Source organism: Pongo pygmaeus, chromosome 3, assembly GCF_028885625.2.
Source record: "Pongo pygmaeus isolate AG05252 chromosome 3, NHGRI_mPonPyg2-v2.0_pri, whole genome shotgun sequence".
Lineage (NCBI taxonomy): Eukaryota > Metazoa > Chordata > Mammalia > Primates > Hominidae > Pongo > Pongo pygmaeus.
This window is the reverse complement of record NC_072376.2, coordinates 6319652-6335670: the sequence shown is the minus strand read 5'-3', so window position 1 is coordinate 6335670 and position 16019 is coordinate 6319652. Positions and strand designations below refer to the sequence as shown.

At 48.6% G+C, this 16019-nt stretch overlaps 1 protein-coding gene across 2 annotated transcripts in view; it reads right to left on the bottom strand.

Moving 5' to 3' along the window:
- Nucleotides 1-16019, bottom strand: part of PPP2R2C (protein phosphatase 2 regulatory subunit Bgamma) — a 247451-nt gene that overhangs the window by 214749 nt on the left and 16683 nt on the right. Inside the window, exon 2 of one of the 2 annotated variants that reach the window (XM_054484755.1) lies at nt 1601-1707. The exons of the other annotated variant lie outside the window; for it this stretch is intronic. Within the exon in view, the coding sequence (XP_054340730.1) occupies nt 1601-1649 (49 nt within the window). The 5' untranslated portion in view covers nt 1650-1707. The remainder of the gene's footprint in view (nt 1-1600; nt 1708-16019) is intronic. 2 annotated transcript variants of the gene reach the window in all.

Genomic DNA, 16019 nt, shown 5'->3' with positions numbered 1-16019 from the left:
CTGTTTGTGCCTCAAGTAAGGGTAGAAACTCAAGATGGCAGCACGTTATTTATAACTGAGCACACCAGGAAACACTCTAATGTCCGACACAGGAAATTGGTTCAATAAATGAGGATCTTCCTACAGGCCCATCGACCTGGGTGGCCGTTACAAAGCAGGCTGCTCGGTGAAAAGGTATGTGTGAACACATCCCCAATACAGGCACACATCAACATACACCAAAACATACACATATCCCAACACACACACACACATCAATAAGCATACCACACAGCAACACACACACCCCAACACACATACACCAAACACACACACCCCAATACACACACACCCCGACACACACACAACAAGCATACACCAACACACACATCAACACACACACACCCCAACATACACATCAACACACATCAACACATACACTAACACACACACCAACACACATACATCAACACACACGCAACACATACAACACACACCAACACATACACACATCAACAAACACACACCAACACACGTACACACACAATAAGCACACCACACAGTGACACACACACATACTCCAACACACACACCCCAAACACATACACACCCCAACACATACACACATCAATAAACACACATCAATACACACCAACACCACACATCAACACACACATCACACATCAACACATACACTAACACACACCAGCACACGCACACACCAACACACACATCACACATCAACACATGCACTAACACATACCAACATACACAGACACCAACACACACACAACACAACACACACACCAACACACACACATACCCTAACACACATACTCCAACACTCACAGCAACACATACAGCATACATACATCAACAAACACATCAATACACACACCCCAACATACATACCCCACCATACAAACACATCAACACATACGACACACACATCCTAAACACACACACATCAACACATACATTAACACACACATATCAACACACACACCCCCAGATACACACCAACACACACACCCCAACACGGACAGCCCGCACACTCCCTCGGGCGCCTTCCTGCACCCTGTACTTCATGGTGACCCCGTCTCCCCATGGTTGCCCTGGTGGATTTCTCACGGCACTCGCACCCAGTCGGGATCTAGTTAACAGATTGAATCTGTCTGTCTGGGTCTGCTGCTCAGTGTGAGCCTCGAGAGTCATTGTCCCCTTGCCCACTGCTGCAACCCCAGGGGCCGGCCCAGTGCTGGCCACAGCAGGCACTCAACACTGTTGGCCCAGTGAGTAAACAATGCTCCTGGCTCCTGCCCCAGCTGCCTGACAAAGTGACCCTGCCACAGTCCACAAGGAGGTGGCACATGAGGGGGGCCTCACCCATCAGCCTGGGAGACAGGGGCGGCGATGGTGGCTGGTGGGGTGGGGCCAGGGCCCAGGCGGCAGGAGCCAGAGTCGGGGGCCCAGGGGCCAAAGCAGGAGAGGGACCGGATCCCAGCACAGTGGGGTTGGCTTCCCGCTGTCAGGCTGGCGCGGTGTCGGGCGCCTGTGACCCACAGCCCACGTCCCCAAGCTCACCGGCGCTGCTGCCCGGCTATGAGAACGGGCTTCTTACCGGAAACTTCCATCAGCTGAGGTGGCCTCAACGTGTCCGCCTCACGCATCCTGAGAGAGGTGACTAACACAGGTCATTTCAAAAAAGGTCTTCTTTCTATTTTACTTCTATAATCAGAAAAAAAAACTAAAGTTGAGCAATCAAAGAGCCTTGGTGCATGCACGCCGCCACACATCACATGCAACGCGAGCACCGCCACCCACGGCCACCCTGGCCGCCGCCCGGCGCAGCTCCAGCCAGCCCTGGGCCAGGGTTGGAAATGCCTCCCTCCTCCCGGCTGCAGGAGCCGCCTGAGCCTCAGCTTCCAAATCTGTGAAATGGGGACAACACACCACCTTCCCCTCCGGCTATTTTGGCCCCAAAAGGGGTTACTCCTCCCCATCTCCCATCTGTCATTTGTCTTCAAACTTCACCCCGCAGCAGGTATTTCCCCACAGCCTACGAAATCCCTCACTAGGGACTCCAGGTCACTCCCACTTAAAAACATGAAACTAGAAGTCCCGCTCAACCCCATACAGGCCCACAGCCCACTCGGGCATAGGGACAGCTTTTCCTGGCCAACTTCTGAGCCTGCGGATGAGAGCACATGGCCACTGAGGTCCCACTGCGGCTCAGCTGAATTGTCACCATCTCCAGGAAGCCTTCCCTGATGCCCTGTGGCAGGGACAACACCCCACACTGCAGTCCACTGAACTAATACTTACCTTGAGGTTGCTTGGCTGCCTTTATCACAGTGTTAGTCCCGCACCACCCCCACCCCTGACAGCTTCTTTCCAGCTCCTTCCATAGCATCTGACCATCATCTTTTCCCCACCTCACTCTGTGTAGCTTGAGGAAGGGATGAGGGTTCGGTAAATTACCAACAGACACTGAAGGAGAGCCTCTCAGCCTCAAGGTGAAGGATAGGAAGTTGGGATTATGAAAGGAAACATCGCTGTTTCAGGGGCACACATAGTTTTATGGGTAACTTCAAAGAAGGTAAGACGTTTAGAGATGACCCTGAGTTGAACAGATTTCAACAACTAGCATGCACAGTGCACTTTCCTAACTATGTAAAGAACTCTTACAAATCAACAAGAAGACAAAGATGAAAAGCTCAGTAGAAAAGTGAGAAAAGGAGACTCACCAGTCATTCACATAAAAAGAAACACACACGAAGAAAGAAAAAGAAAGAATTCTTTAATCCACATAAGAAGAAAGGCAAGTGAAAAAAGGTATGTCCACTCTCATCATTTTAAAAGAATGTGAATTAAACCAGAAATGTAGCACTTATCAAATATGGCAGTGACCAAAAAAAGGCCTTGTGGCCCATACCCCACAGGAGTGTTATCAGTGGGGAAAGCCCACCTTGTGCAGGGTGGGTGCAGTGGAGAAGCGAGCACCTCCACAGGGGACAATTTGACAACATGAGGCTTCTCAATGCACAGGCCCCTTGTCTGCTAGGGATTCGGGTGTAAATCTCACTCTTGTGTCAAGAACAATCATTTCCAGTGTTGTTTGTAATGGCAAGTATTGGTAAACAACATACATGGACATCAGCATGGACCTGGGGAAACAAGACACGGCCATCTATCAGTGGATGCTAAGCAACTGTTGAACAGGATGAGGCATTTCTATGTGTGTGTGCCAATATGGAAATATATCAGGTCAGGTGAGGTGGCTCACACCTGTAATCCCAGCACTTTGGGAGGCCGAGGTGGGCAGATCACCTGAGGTCAGGCGTTCAAGACCAGCCTGGCCAACACGGTGAAACCCTGTCTCTACTGAAAATACAAAAATTAGCCAGGCGTGGTGGTGGGCACCTGTAGTCCCAGCTACTCGGGAGGCTGAGGCAAGAGAATCACTTGAACCCAGGAGGTGGAGGTCACAGTGAGCCGAGATCGCTCCACTGCACTCCAGCCTGGGCGACAGAGCGAGACTCCATCTCAAAAAAAAAAAAGGAAGAATGACATCAAAGGGAAAAAAAAATCAAGGTGCATGGCATGGAGGTCTAAAAACAAAGGACACCAAAGGGAAAAAAATCAAGGTGCATGGCATGGAGGTCTAAAAACAAAGGACACACACATAAATGCTCATCAGTGCAGAGAAATGTCTGGAGGATGCACAGGCGATTACATGGGGAATGGCTCTGGGGTTGAAGGGAAAGGAGAGTGTGCCTTTCAGTTCACCTCTTCTGTTTGGTTCAACCATTAATTTTTACATACCTTCTAAAACTTTGTTTTTAGTGGCATGGCAATTTACAGATTAACCCTTTCCATAAATATTATTCAGCCTGAAAAAAAGAATAAAATTCTGACACATGCTACCATGTAGACGAACCTTGAAGATTTTTTTTTTTTTTTTTTTTTGAGACGGAGTCTTGCCCTTTCACCCAGGCTGGAGTGCAGTGGTGCCATCTCGGCTCACTGTAAGCTCCGCCTCCCAGGTTCACACCATTCTCCTGCCTCAGCCTCCTGAGTAGCTGGGACTACAGGTGCCTGCCACCACGCCTGGCTAATTTTTTGTATTTTTAGAAGAGACAGGGTTTTACTGTGTTAGCCAGGATGGTCTCGATCTCCTGACCTCGTGATCCACCTGCCTCGGCCTCCCAAAGTGCTGGGATTACAGGTGTGAGCCACCACGCCCGGCCAAAGATATTATGCTAAATAAAATAAACCAGTCACAAAAGGACAAATACTGTGTGATTCCACTTATATGAAGTCCTGGAAGAGTCAAATTCACAGAGACAGGAAGTGGAATAGGGGTTACCAGGGCTGGGGTTATGAAGAGTTGGTGTTAATGGGTACAAAGAAAAAGCTCCGGCGATGGGTCGTGGAGATGGTTGCACGACAACGGGAATGTACCGGATGCCACTGAATTAGACACTGAAAAATGCTTAAAATGATTAGTTTTATGTTATGTATATTTTACCACATTAAAAACAATCCCAAAAAAAAGTTCTGCATTCATCATTCCATTTAATCTTCCCGACAGCCCACTGAGGCGGGCACCCCTACAAGTTGAATGACTTGTCTCAGGTCCCACAGCTGGGGCGTCAGATATGGGAATCCAACCCAGATTCGCCTCTTCCTGGCTCTTTACCCCACCCCACGGCTGCTTCCTCGGGGTAGAGATATCAGCATGGAGAGGTGCCCGCCGCCCATCTGCCAAGTTCCACCGACACACAGGTGCATTGAGCCAAGTTCATCGCCCCCAGCGACGCAAGTGTTTCAGAGCAAAACGGAAACATACAAGGATGATTTAACAATCTGTGTTATGATGGCGCTAAACACACCCAATGGTGGGAAGGGAACAAAATCCCCTGCTATTTTCACTAGGCAAAGAAAAATGAGATGAGGTCATGTCATCTTCCAAACGCCAATAACGCGGCAAATGAAATTGTAAAATAAAACCTCAAGTCATCCACCGTGGCAGCAGATGCTCCCTTGGCAGAAGGGGCTCGAGGTTCAGCCTTGGAGCGGTGGCACCACCCACACCACGTGCTACATTCATGAAAGAGCCAGCCACGAATGCAGTCTGTCCCTCTAACTTGTTCTCATTATAAAGGCAGCAGACGCGAGGAGCTGGCCGCTCTCCTGCGCCGTCATGAAATGTCCTCCCGGCCCTGCTGCTTGAGCTACTCATGGGCGGGGACCTTGTCGGTGTATCAGTGCTGTTTCCCGGTACCTGCTCAGAGCAGGTGCTCCACAAATATTGAGCCCGTTACACAGTGAGTGATTTATTATACGGCTCAAACCTGCTTCTGACTTTCCACCAGGAAGGGCTAGATTGCTTCCCCCTAAAATCTACATGCTGCAGTCTTCACCCCTAGAACCTCAGGATGTGACCTTATTTGGAAATAGGGTAGTTGCAGATGAAATGCACTGAGATGGCGTCATTAAGCTGAGTCCCTAATCCAATATGCCTGATGTCCTTCCAAAAAAAAAAAAAAAAAAGAGAGAGGGCAGAAATTTGGACACACAGACATGCACACACAGGGAGAGTACCGTGTGAGGATGGAGGTGGTGGTTGAGATGAGGCTTCCACAAGCCAGGGAGTGGCACAGGTTGTGGGCAAAACACCAGAAGCCAGGAGAAGAGGCTGGGACAGTTTCCCCCCATAACCCTCAGAGGGCACCAATCCTGCCCACACTGTGAGCTTGGAGTTCCAGCCTCCAGAACTGGGGACAATACATTTCTGTTGTCTTAAACCAGCCAGTCCACGGACTTTGCTCTGGCGGCCACAGGGCACTCACCCATGTACTATGCCGCACTTCACCAGTCTCTCTCCCAAGTCTAGTGTAACTTCCAGACTATTTCAATGACTGAGCTTTATAATATGTTGTAACATCACAGAGGACGATTCCTGCCACTGCTTTCCTTCTCTCCTTCAAAAAATAAAAAATAAAAAAATCTACCATTCTGAAAGTTCTTCTCAAGCCCAGACTACAGAAGCGCCTACCAACCAGGCAGTGGTCAAGGGTGGCAAGTGCGTGGGGAAATGGAAGAATGAGATCTGGGGTTTGCTGAGTGTCCCTGCAGGCGGAAGCTGCGCTAGGCATTCCTGATTACTCTCCCTTAGCCTCACCACAACCTTGTGGGTGATACAGGAGTCTCCCCATTTGACAAGTGAGGCCACTGAGGCACAGAAACTAGATCTCCTCAAGGCCATGCAGCTGCGTGGGTAGAGGGGTCTGGGTCCTAACCACCACGCCACCCTATTCCACTAGAGAAGGCAGAAACCGGCCACGTGGCCACCTGCCCCAGGCCCGTGGGGATCCTGCAGATAGCCCTGCCCTGCTCTGTCGCCTGGCTCCAATGACACCAAGCTTCTCACTTTAAAGCATATGCAGTCTTTAATCACAGCTTTATTGAGGCATAAGCCATATACCATACACTTTACCTTTATAAAGTGTATAATTCAGTAGTTTTAGTATATTCACAGAGCTGTGCAGCCCTCACCATGATTTACTTTTAAAACATTTCATCACCCCAAAAAGAAACCACATGTTCATTAATGGTCATTCCCCAAGCCCCTAGCCCCTGGTAACCACTACTCTGCTTTTTGCCTCTATGAATTTTCTGATTATGAACATTTCCTATAAATGGAATCATACACTATGTGGTCTTTTGTGTCTGGCTTCTTTCACTTAACATGATCTTAACGTGATGTGTTCAAGGTTCATTGATGTTGTAGCATGCGGCAGGGCTTCCTTCCTTTTTAGGGCTGTATAATACTCCACTGTATGGATAGACCATATTTTGTTTACCCATTCATCAGTTGATGGACATTTGGGTTGTTTTCATTTTTGGCTACTATGAATAGTGCCACTATGAACATTCATGTGCACCTTTTTGTATGGATGTATGTCTTCAATTCTCTTTGGTAGATGCCTAGGAGTAGAATTGCTGGGTCATGAGATAAATCTATGTTTAACCTTTTGAGGAACTGCCAAACTACTTTCCAAAGTGGCTACACCATTTCACGTTCCCACCACAGTGCATAAGGGCTCCACACACGTGGTTTCTGCATGAAGACGGGTGTGCTCAGATTGGCCTTTCCTTGTGCGTCAGGGAGAGACTGATGGGGATACATGGGAAGGAAGCAAAAATCTCCATTTGGGCTTCCCAGCCTGTATCAGTTAGGAGCTGTGTTAGAAAGCTAGGAAGAAATGTAGGGTTTTTCTCTTTTATAAAATAAAGCCAGAGGCCAGCAATCCAGCACTGGAACAGAACTCTGTGTTGTGGTTAAGGCTCCAGGTCCCTTCTGTCTATCTGCTTCTCCATCCTTAGCATATGGTGTCCTCAAGTCACTTCATGATTACAAAATGGCTGCCATTGCTCCAGTCATCACATCCAGACAAGAAGAAAACAAGGGAAAGAGCAGGGGCCAGCTGAGTCATTCTCTGTGGAGGATCTTTCCCAAAAGCCCCACCCAGTGATCTCAGCTTATGTCCCATTGGTTAGAACTGGTCCCATGCCACCTCTGCTGAATTACAGACCTAGGCACACAGCCCCCTGATTTAAGTCAGGGCTGTTAGCCAGAAATCCAGGAAGAATGGATATTGGGAAGGCAACCAGCATTGTCCTGTGTTCCATTTTCCAAAATAGCTGCCACCTGAGGGTTGCAGCGTTTGGGAGTTACTGGAATACAGGTCAAGATTAATTAATTAATTAATTAATATCTGTTTCTCTCTGCTTGCTGTCCATCACGTAGGTTTCCTGTGACACAGGAGTGCTGGAGGAGAGGTGGACAGAGTGGTCAGATTCTCAAAAACCCTGCCCTCACCAGACCAGACCCTCGCAGGGGACCAAGAGTTGTTTCGTTTGTTTGTTTTTGTTTGTTTGGTGAGACAGAGTCTCACTCTGTCACCCAGGCTGGAATGCAGTGGCGCGATCTCAGCTCACTGCAACCTCTGCCTCCCAGGTCAAGCAATTCTCGTGCCTCAGCCTCCAGAGTAGCTGGGATTACAGACACCTGCCATCACGCCCAGCTAATTTTTGTATTTGTAGTAGAGTTGGCCAGGCTGGTCTCAAACTCCTAGCCTCAAGTGATCCACCCACCTTAGCCTCCCAAAGGGCTGGGATTACAGGCGTGAGCCACTGTGCCCAGCCATGTGAGTCATTTTCTAACTTTAAAAAAAGGGAGGAGGGGAACCAAGTGGAATCCCTGAGAAGGCCGTAAATTGCTGACTGAGCTACTGATTCCCTCGCTGCATAGGTTCCGTCATCTAACAAATATTTCTCAAAGACCTAGTGTGGGCTAAGCTGCCAAGTGCTTTAAGGGATTCATGACAAATTCCTGTCCTTTATCCAGGAGCTAAGTCAAATGCACTCGTGATCACAATAAAAGACCACGGTACCCTCCAAAAGGGACAGTGACATTCTACAGAGCTTAGGGAGCAGTGTGCTCACTTCCAGCCATCACGTGAACAAACTGAAGCCCAGAGAGGTGTTGTGACTGTCCCTGGTCGCCCAACGATAACCCCTGGAGATCTGCACTAAACAAGGCATGCCGCAGACAGAGGCCACACTGGAGGCAGACGCCAGTCCTATGCCTAGTGGATGCTCCCCCAAACCTCACGATCATCTTCAAAAAGATTAATAAAGTAAACAAACCTCCAACAACATTAACTAAGGAAGAATGAATTTGACAGGACAGAACACATTACAGAGATTTAAAAGATAATGCGAGAATGGCTGGGCGTGGTGGCTCACGCCTGTATCCCAGCACTTTGGGAGGCCAAAGTGGGCGAATCACCTGAAGTCAGGAGTTCAAGACCAGCCTGGCCAACATGGCGAAACCTTGTCTCTACTAAAAATACAAAAAATTAGCCAGGCATGGTGGCATGGTGGCAGGCACCTGTAATCCCAGCTACTAGAGAGGCTGAGGCAGGGAGAATTGCTTGAACCTGGGAGGCAAAGGTTGCAGTCAGCCAAGATCGCACCGCTGAACTCCCCCTGGGTGACAGAGCGAGACTCTGTCTCAAAAAAAAAAAAAAAAGAAATGAAAAAGAAAAAAGATAATGCTAGATTACTGTGAAAACTTAGAAGAAACAGATAAATTTCTAGAAAAATACAGCTCACCAACACTGACACGAGAAGAAATAGAAAATCAGACTTTGTGCTTCCACTGTAAAGTTTAAGTGAAAAAGCCACAACCTTAGATATATGCAACCCGTATGAACTCAGGATTCATGTGCAGAATATATTAGAAGGAAAAAAATGTTGTAATCAATTTTTGGAAGACAACTCAACAGGAAAAAAAGCAGGGAGGTCTGCATTTCAAAGAACAGAAACCTGTTTGGCCAACAGAGTGGACTCAGAGAGGGGCCACCCAGACGCCCCGCAAGGAGGGATCTTTGCCGCAGCAGGCGGGGTGCTGTCAGCAGACACCTGCAGGGTGGCTCGCCTCCTGTGACTGGGCAAGCGTGAAGAAGCAGCCATCTGGGCCCAAGGCAGGACGGCGTGGATGCACCACCGCAGCCCCTGAGCTCCTCACAGTCAGCCACAGCTGTCACTGGACTACAGCTCGGCTCAGCTCTTCCTCTGCCCAATCCTGCTGCCTTCCCTCATCAATCAGGCATGGACCCCAAGAGCACCTCCTAATCAACACCCCACACACTGAATTCCAGCTCAGCCTCTGCCTCCTATGGGCCAACCAGGGCAGCCAATGAACACGGTCACCAAAAAAAAATGGCAATGGTTAAAAAAAACAACAACAAATACCAGGCCAGGCGCGGTGGTTCACGCCTGTAATCCCAGCACTTTGGGAGGCCGAGGTGGGCAGATCATGAGGTCAGGAGTTCGAGACCAGCCTGACCAACCTGGCCAAACCCCATCTCTACTAAAAATACAAAAATTAGCTGGGCATGGTGGCACATGCCTGTAATCCCAGCTACTCAGGAGGCTGAGGCAGGAGAATCACTTGAACTCGGGAGGCAGAGGTTGCAGTGAGCTGAGATCGTGCCACTGCACTCCAGCCTGGGCGACAGAGCAAGATTCCATCTCAAAACAAAACAAACAAACAAACAACAACAGCAACAACAAAAATACCAGTTTTTGGCAAAGGCACAGAGCTGGTGGGCCACTTTGCAAAACAGTTTGAAAGGACCTGGTAAAGCTGAACAGACACGTGTTCTCTGGGCCACTGAGTCTGCCCCTGGGCATGTGCCCTACAGAAATTCCTGAAATACCAAAAAGAAGGAGCCACCCAACACCCATCAGCAGTGAAACAGGTACACACCTGTGACATATTTACAAAATGAAATGCCACAGAGCAGGGAAATGAGCGACCTTCAGCAGCACATGGCATCATGTGAGAAGCCTTCATAAAGAGGCCAGGCACGGTGGCTCACACCTGTAATCCCAGCACTTTGGGAGGCCGAGGCGGGAGGATTGCTTGAGCTCAGGAGTTCGAGACCAGCCTGGGCAACACAGTGAGACCCCTTCTCTACTAAAAAAAATTTTTTAATTAGCTGGGCATGGTGGTGTGCACCAGTAGTCCCAGCTGTTCAGGAGGCTGAGTTGGGAAGATCACCTGAGCCCAGGAGGTTGAGGCGGCAGTGAGCCACTGCACTCCAGCCTGGGTGACAGAGAGAAACACTGTGTCAAAAAAAGAAAGAAGAAAAGAAAGAGAAGGAAGGAAGGAAGGAAGGAAGGAAGGAAGGAAGGAAAGAAAGAAAGGAAGGAAAAGAAAGAAAGAAAGAAAGAAATTAAGAAAGAGAGAAGGAAGGAAGGAAGGAAGAAAGGAAGGAAGGAAAGGAAGAAAGAAATCTTCAAACACAGTGTTAGATGGCTGAAAGCAAGGCCTGCTCTGTGATTTTATGTAAATTGCAAATGCAGACAACACTAACCAATACATTGTGTAGCAACACCAAAACTAAGGTAAAGCCAGAGAATCGCTGTTACAGTTCCCTTAGAACAGAGGTGTCCAATCTTTCAGCTTCTGCAAGCCACACATAAAATACACTAACAATAATGATAATTGTCTTGGGCCACACATAAAATAGACTAACACTAACGATGGCTGATGAGCTAAAAAAAAAAAGAAAGAAAGAAAAAAGAAAAAAACTCATGTTTTAAGAAAGTTTACAAATTTGTGTTGAGCTGCGTTCAAAGCCGTCCTGGGTCACATGCAGCCCTCAGACTCCAGGTTGGACCAGCTTGCCTTAGATGGTGGAGTGGATGAACGCCCAATGGAGGGCCACTGGGGGCTTCTAACATCCTAAAATGTTCTATTCTCTCTCTTAGTGTGGATGGTGGGTGCACAGATATTCATTTCGTGATTTTGCTTAGGCTAGACATATGGATTACATACATTATGAATAACACAGCAGATCTAACGGACCCTGGAGAGTGGACCAAAGCAGGAAGTTGTCTTTGTGCGGAGGAAACAGAAAATGACCATTCTGTACTCTTTATTTTAGCCCTGGCTGGTGAAAACATAACCAGGGTCAGATGTGACAGAGAAATGAGACCACAGAGCTGCCCTGAGAGACCAAGCCAGGGCCAGCCAGGACTTTCTGCCAAACTATTACAGAGAAGGCAAGGGAATATTTACACACCCTGGACCCTGTGGTGGACATTGAAAGTCTATTGTATTCTGTATCTTGTCCTAAAGATAAGTTTCCCTCTAGAACTGTTTGCTGAGAAGGCATCAAGCTTTCCTTCAGATGGAGAAGTTTATCCACAATAATCCCGATGACTATTGATCTTGAGACCACACTATGCTGTTAAAGGATGCTATGGTTATTAAAACATTTGTTTTAGAAAACTGTTTGTAGATTTGAGCTCTGGAGTTTTGTCTAGTGAGGGTGGTTTGCCCACCACCCTGCCAGGTGCTTAACTCTCTGAAGCATTGCTGATGTCTCTCTACTTAACCTACAAAAGAACCACAAAGACTTCTTAACCTGGCCAAAGGCAGGTTTCTTTCTTAGAAAGCATCCCCTAAAAAATGAAAGCACACAGTGGATGTTCAGTGGGTGTGGGCGGAGCTGATGCGGTTCTCACACCTGTCCTGGGAAGGTGGAGAGCAGAGGCTCACGCCCTCTCATGGTTCCCAAGAGCCTCGCATCTGGGCCCGCCGTGGCCCCCACAGTGAGCTGTAGCTCTGGCCCCCACATCCCAGGAGTGGGGTGAAGCTCAGGAGACACCACTAGTGAACCAGCTTTGAAACTGCAGAGGGCAATTCAGATGGGGAGGCCTCTGCTCTTCCTCTTTTCAACCAACCGGGAAGGCTCCACCTCCTTCCAATCTTCTCCCCAACCTGGGCAGCAGATGAGTCTGTCTTTTCCCAAAGACCAAATTCCTCCTCTGGGGACACAGGTTTTTTTCCTACTGAGGAGATGCCACGGAGCTGGCCACAAGGCTCAGAGGCCCCTCCCAAACAGAAGCCCAGATGCTACTTTGTGGGAGCAGCGTCCAGCACCACTGCCCTGATGCACACTGGCTGCCAGAAAAGGCATCAGAGGCCTCTCCCCTGATGTCAGCTGCTAGCAGGAGAGCTGGCCAAGGGACCCCTGAGAACCATGCTTAACCAAGCGGTTGACATGGAGACGGCGAAGCAGCTAGGGGCCACTCAGCTTGTCACATAAAGCGTGAGTGCGGAGTGCCAGGAAACAGGTTCCCTTCCCCTGCCCGTCCCGCTACCTATGACCTCACATCCCAGGCCTGGACATCCAGTTGCCACCTCGTGACCATGAGCAAGAAACCCACACCTAAGATACTGCCCCAAGCAGTACTGGGGGTGGTAAAGCCGAGCATGTTTCTTTTACATGGGTCTGCTCTCCGTAACACCCATGAGGAATCTCATCTCTGACTTTCGGCCCCGGAGCAGAGCTGTCAATACAGCAGCCTTCACTCATCCAAGGATCTGCCTTCCATGGAAGACCCTCAAGTCCCCAGAGTGGACTGCCCACAAGGAGGGGAAAAAGAAGCCCAGTGTCCCCCGACCCAACCGTCCTCACCCTGGCCCCATTTGTTTACTGAAGGACAAGAACCAGACTCAAAGAAAGAGGGTCTGGTCCAAGGCTGAGCTTGGCAGAGCAGGAAGACAGTGGAGCCTGGTTCCTGTTGGCCTCACCCAGCCAAGCCATGAGCTCTGGACGGCAGACCCCTTGCCTTTTATGGTGAAAATGTTTTTGCAGCCCTATCTTTCAGTTCCAGCTACCGAAGTCCCTCTAGTCAATTTTCCTCCTACTTGTAGCTGAACGCTTTCCTAGTTTATTATCATTATTATTTTTATTTTTAGAGACAGGGTCTTGCTCTGTTGTTGCCCAGGTTGGAGTGCAGTGGCATGATCATGGCTCACTGCAGCCCCAAACTCCTTGGCTCAAGTGATCCTCCCAACTCAGCCTCCCGAGTAGCTGGGATTAGAGGTGTGGGCCACCATGCCCAGCTAATTTTTTTTTAAGAGACGGGATCTCACTATGTTGCCCAGGCTGGTCTCTAACTCCTGGCCTCAAGTGATCCTCCTGCCTCGGCCTCCCAACGTGCTGGGATTACAAGAATGAACCAGCACACCCGGCTCCAAAAGCATTCTTAAATAGTATGTGATTTTTTGCACAAAGTGTCCCCCTTTGCTCGGGCAGAAAAGGAGGAAGCGTAAGCAAGAGTCTTTCCCTTGAAATAAAAACCGCCGGCCAGCTAACTCCCTTCTCCCTGTGCTCTGCAAGTGTGGATGCCCCAAAGAAGCAAATTAACACAAACTCCCAGAAGCAAACCAATGCTACAATTGGAAAACAATGTCCCTGTCACTGCACATTGAGGTTGATTCCAGGTTTATTTTGTGTTGTTCCTACTGTCAAATAATTCTGCAGTGAATTTAGGCAGAACGAGATTTCTTAAATTTTTTTTGACAGTTTCCTCAGGATAAATCCCCAAGAGTGTAAATGCAGTGTCAGGAAGGATGACGGCTTTTTCCAGTGCCTGCTGCCTAATGCCAGGCTCATTCTCAAAGGGGGCCCCACAGCCTGGGGCTCTCCCGGGCTCACCCTCACCATACCAGCACCAGGAGATACGTTATTAATCAAAGAACATAGATCTGAAAAAGTCAGGCCTATTGCCTCCTCCAGACATTTTGGAAAAGCTCACATAGTTTTTAGGGATTTGTTAAAAATTCATTTCAGAAGTTCTAACAATGCACCAGTATTTCAACAACTGCCTAGGTAAACAACAAAATGACTCAAATCGTGTTATAATTTATCATAGTAGCAGTGGAGCTCAAAATCAATAAGTTAATTTACCTCCACTAACAAGGTGCTTTAGAGTCACAAGTGAGCACAAAATCAAATGCCTAAAAGGTGCAGGCCATGAGGGGCCAGGCATGCCAGAAGACTAATCACCAAAAATTACTGTCTTAAGTCTCAAGTGTAATAAAGCCAGGCATGTTTCTTTTACATAAGTCTCTTTTCCATGATACCCATGAGGCTCAAGGCAGAGAACTAGACACCAAGGAAGAGGCTCTGGGCCAAGGTCAGGGGACTTGGTTCCCATCCCAGCTCAGACATAAATGCACTCAGCAATTCTGAGCCAGCGGCTGCACCTCTCTGATATCAGTTTCTCCTATAGAATCTCTGAGCAACCCTCTTCTAAGAATCCCCAATTCCCTGCCTGACTCTTGTTACCTGGGGCACCTCGGGTGGGCAGTTTCGTTCTTCAGGGCCTCAGTTTCTTCAGCTGTAAGGTAAACACAGTAAGGCAACGTTTGCTTCTCTCTTAGGGCCATCACATGGATTCAAGCAAGATATTGTAGCAAAATCAGTATTTCGCTGACCAACATCGACTGTTGATTTAGCTACAAAGGGTTGTGGGAATAGAGGTAGAAAGCTATGGAAGGCAATGCCCCAGCACCACAGTTCCCTGGGTGGGGGGTGGGGGGTTGCGGGGGCCAGTTTCCAGAGAAGCATGAAGAGATGGAATTATTGGGACCCACAAAGCACAGAATCAACACGTGGCTAAACGAGATGTGCCCTGAGAATGATAATAGCAGCTATCGCTGACTTAGCATCAATGGTGCACTGGCCACTGTATTCAGAGCTTTGGAGACATATCCATGGGAACCCTGCAAGGTCAGGTTTATGGTCAGGATCTTCCATAAGAGGAAGGCAAAAGGTTTCAAGGGTGGCTGCAGTACAGCCAGAGTCAAACCGGTGATCACAGGCAAGGCAGGGTTGAGCTGGACGTTGCATCTCCTGACCTCACACCTGGGAGGGAGTGCACTGGAGGGGCCCTTGACACACAGCATGTGCTTTAAAAAAAGTATTAGTAGTGGTCATAGCAATAGGGATAATAGTATCTTGAGATTACTAAAATCTGCAGCTTCTCATTAATCCTCACAATAACTTCTTAAAGGAGCCGTGGTTATCATTCCCATTTAACAGATGAGAAAAATCAAGGCTCAGGGATGTGCAGTGACTAGCCCAGGGCCACACATCTGGTGAGTGGTAGATTCTGACAAAGCCTTCCCAGGCCTGCACCCTTCACTAAGCATCTCAGCCGTCCCTTCTCTTTCCAGCCTCAGGGATGCAAAGGTTGGGGACCACATCTTGGAAATATAAAACCGTATATTTCTTAGACCCAAAGGTGTGTTTGTTTTCAAAGGAACAGAAAACAGGGCTGAAGCCCTCTGGAGCTCCCGGGCCCATCTTGTGCTCCACCCGCTTTCAGAATTTCAGCACCAAGAACAGCGACAGACTTAAATCATGGCGCCCTCTGGTGGTCTTTATGAGGAAGGGCAGGCCGTGAAGCGGGGGCTCTGCCGAGGGTCAGCCCGGAATTTTTGGAAAAGGGTGGAGACAAAAGATGGAAGAGGGCAGAAAAGGAAAGAGGGGAGGAAAGAGAAATGCGAAGAGCAACAGCTAATGGCCCCAAAGTACAGGTAGCAGGCAGCCACTAAATGCTCCCAGCGGCTCACATTCACCTGATAACCTGGGGTTGGG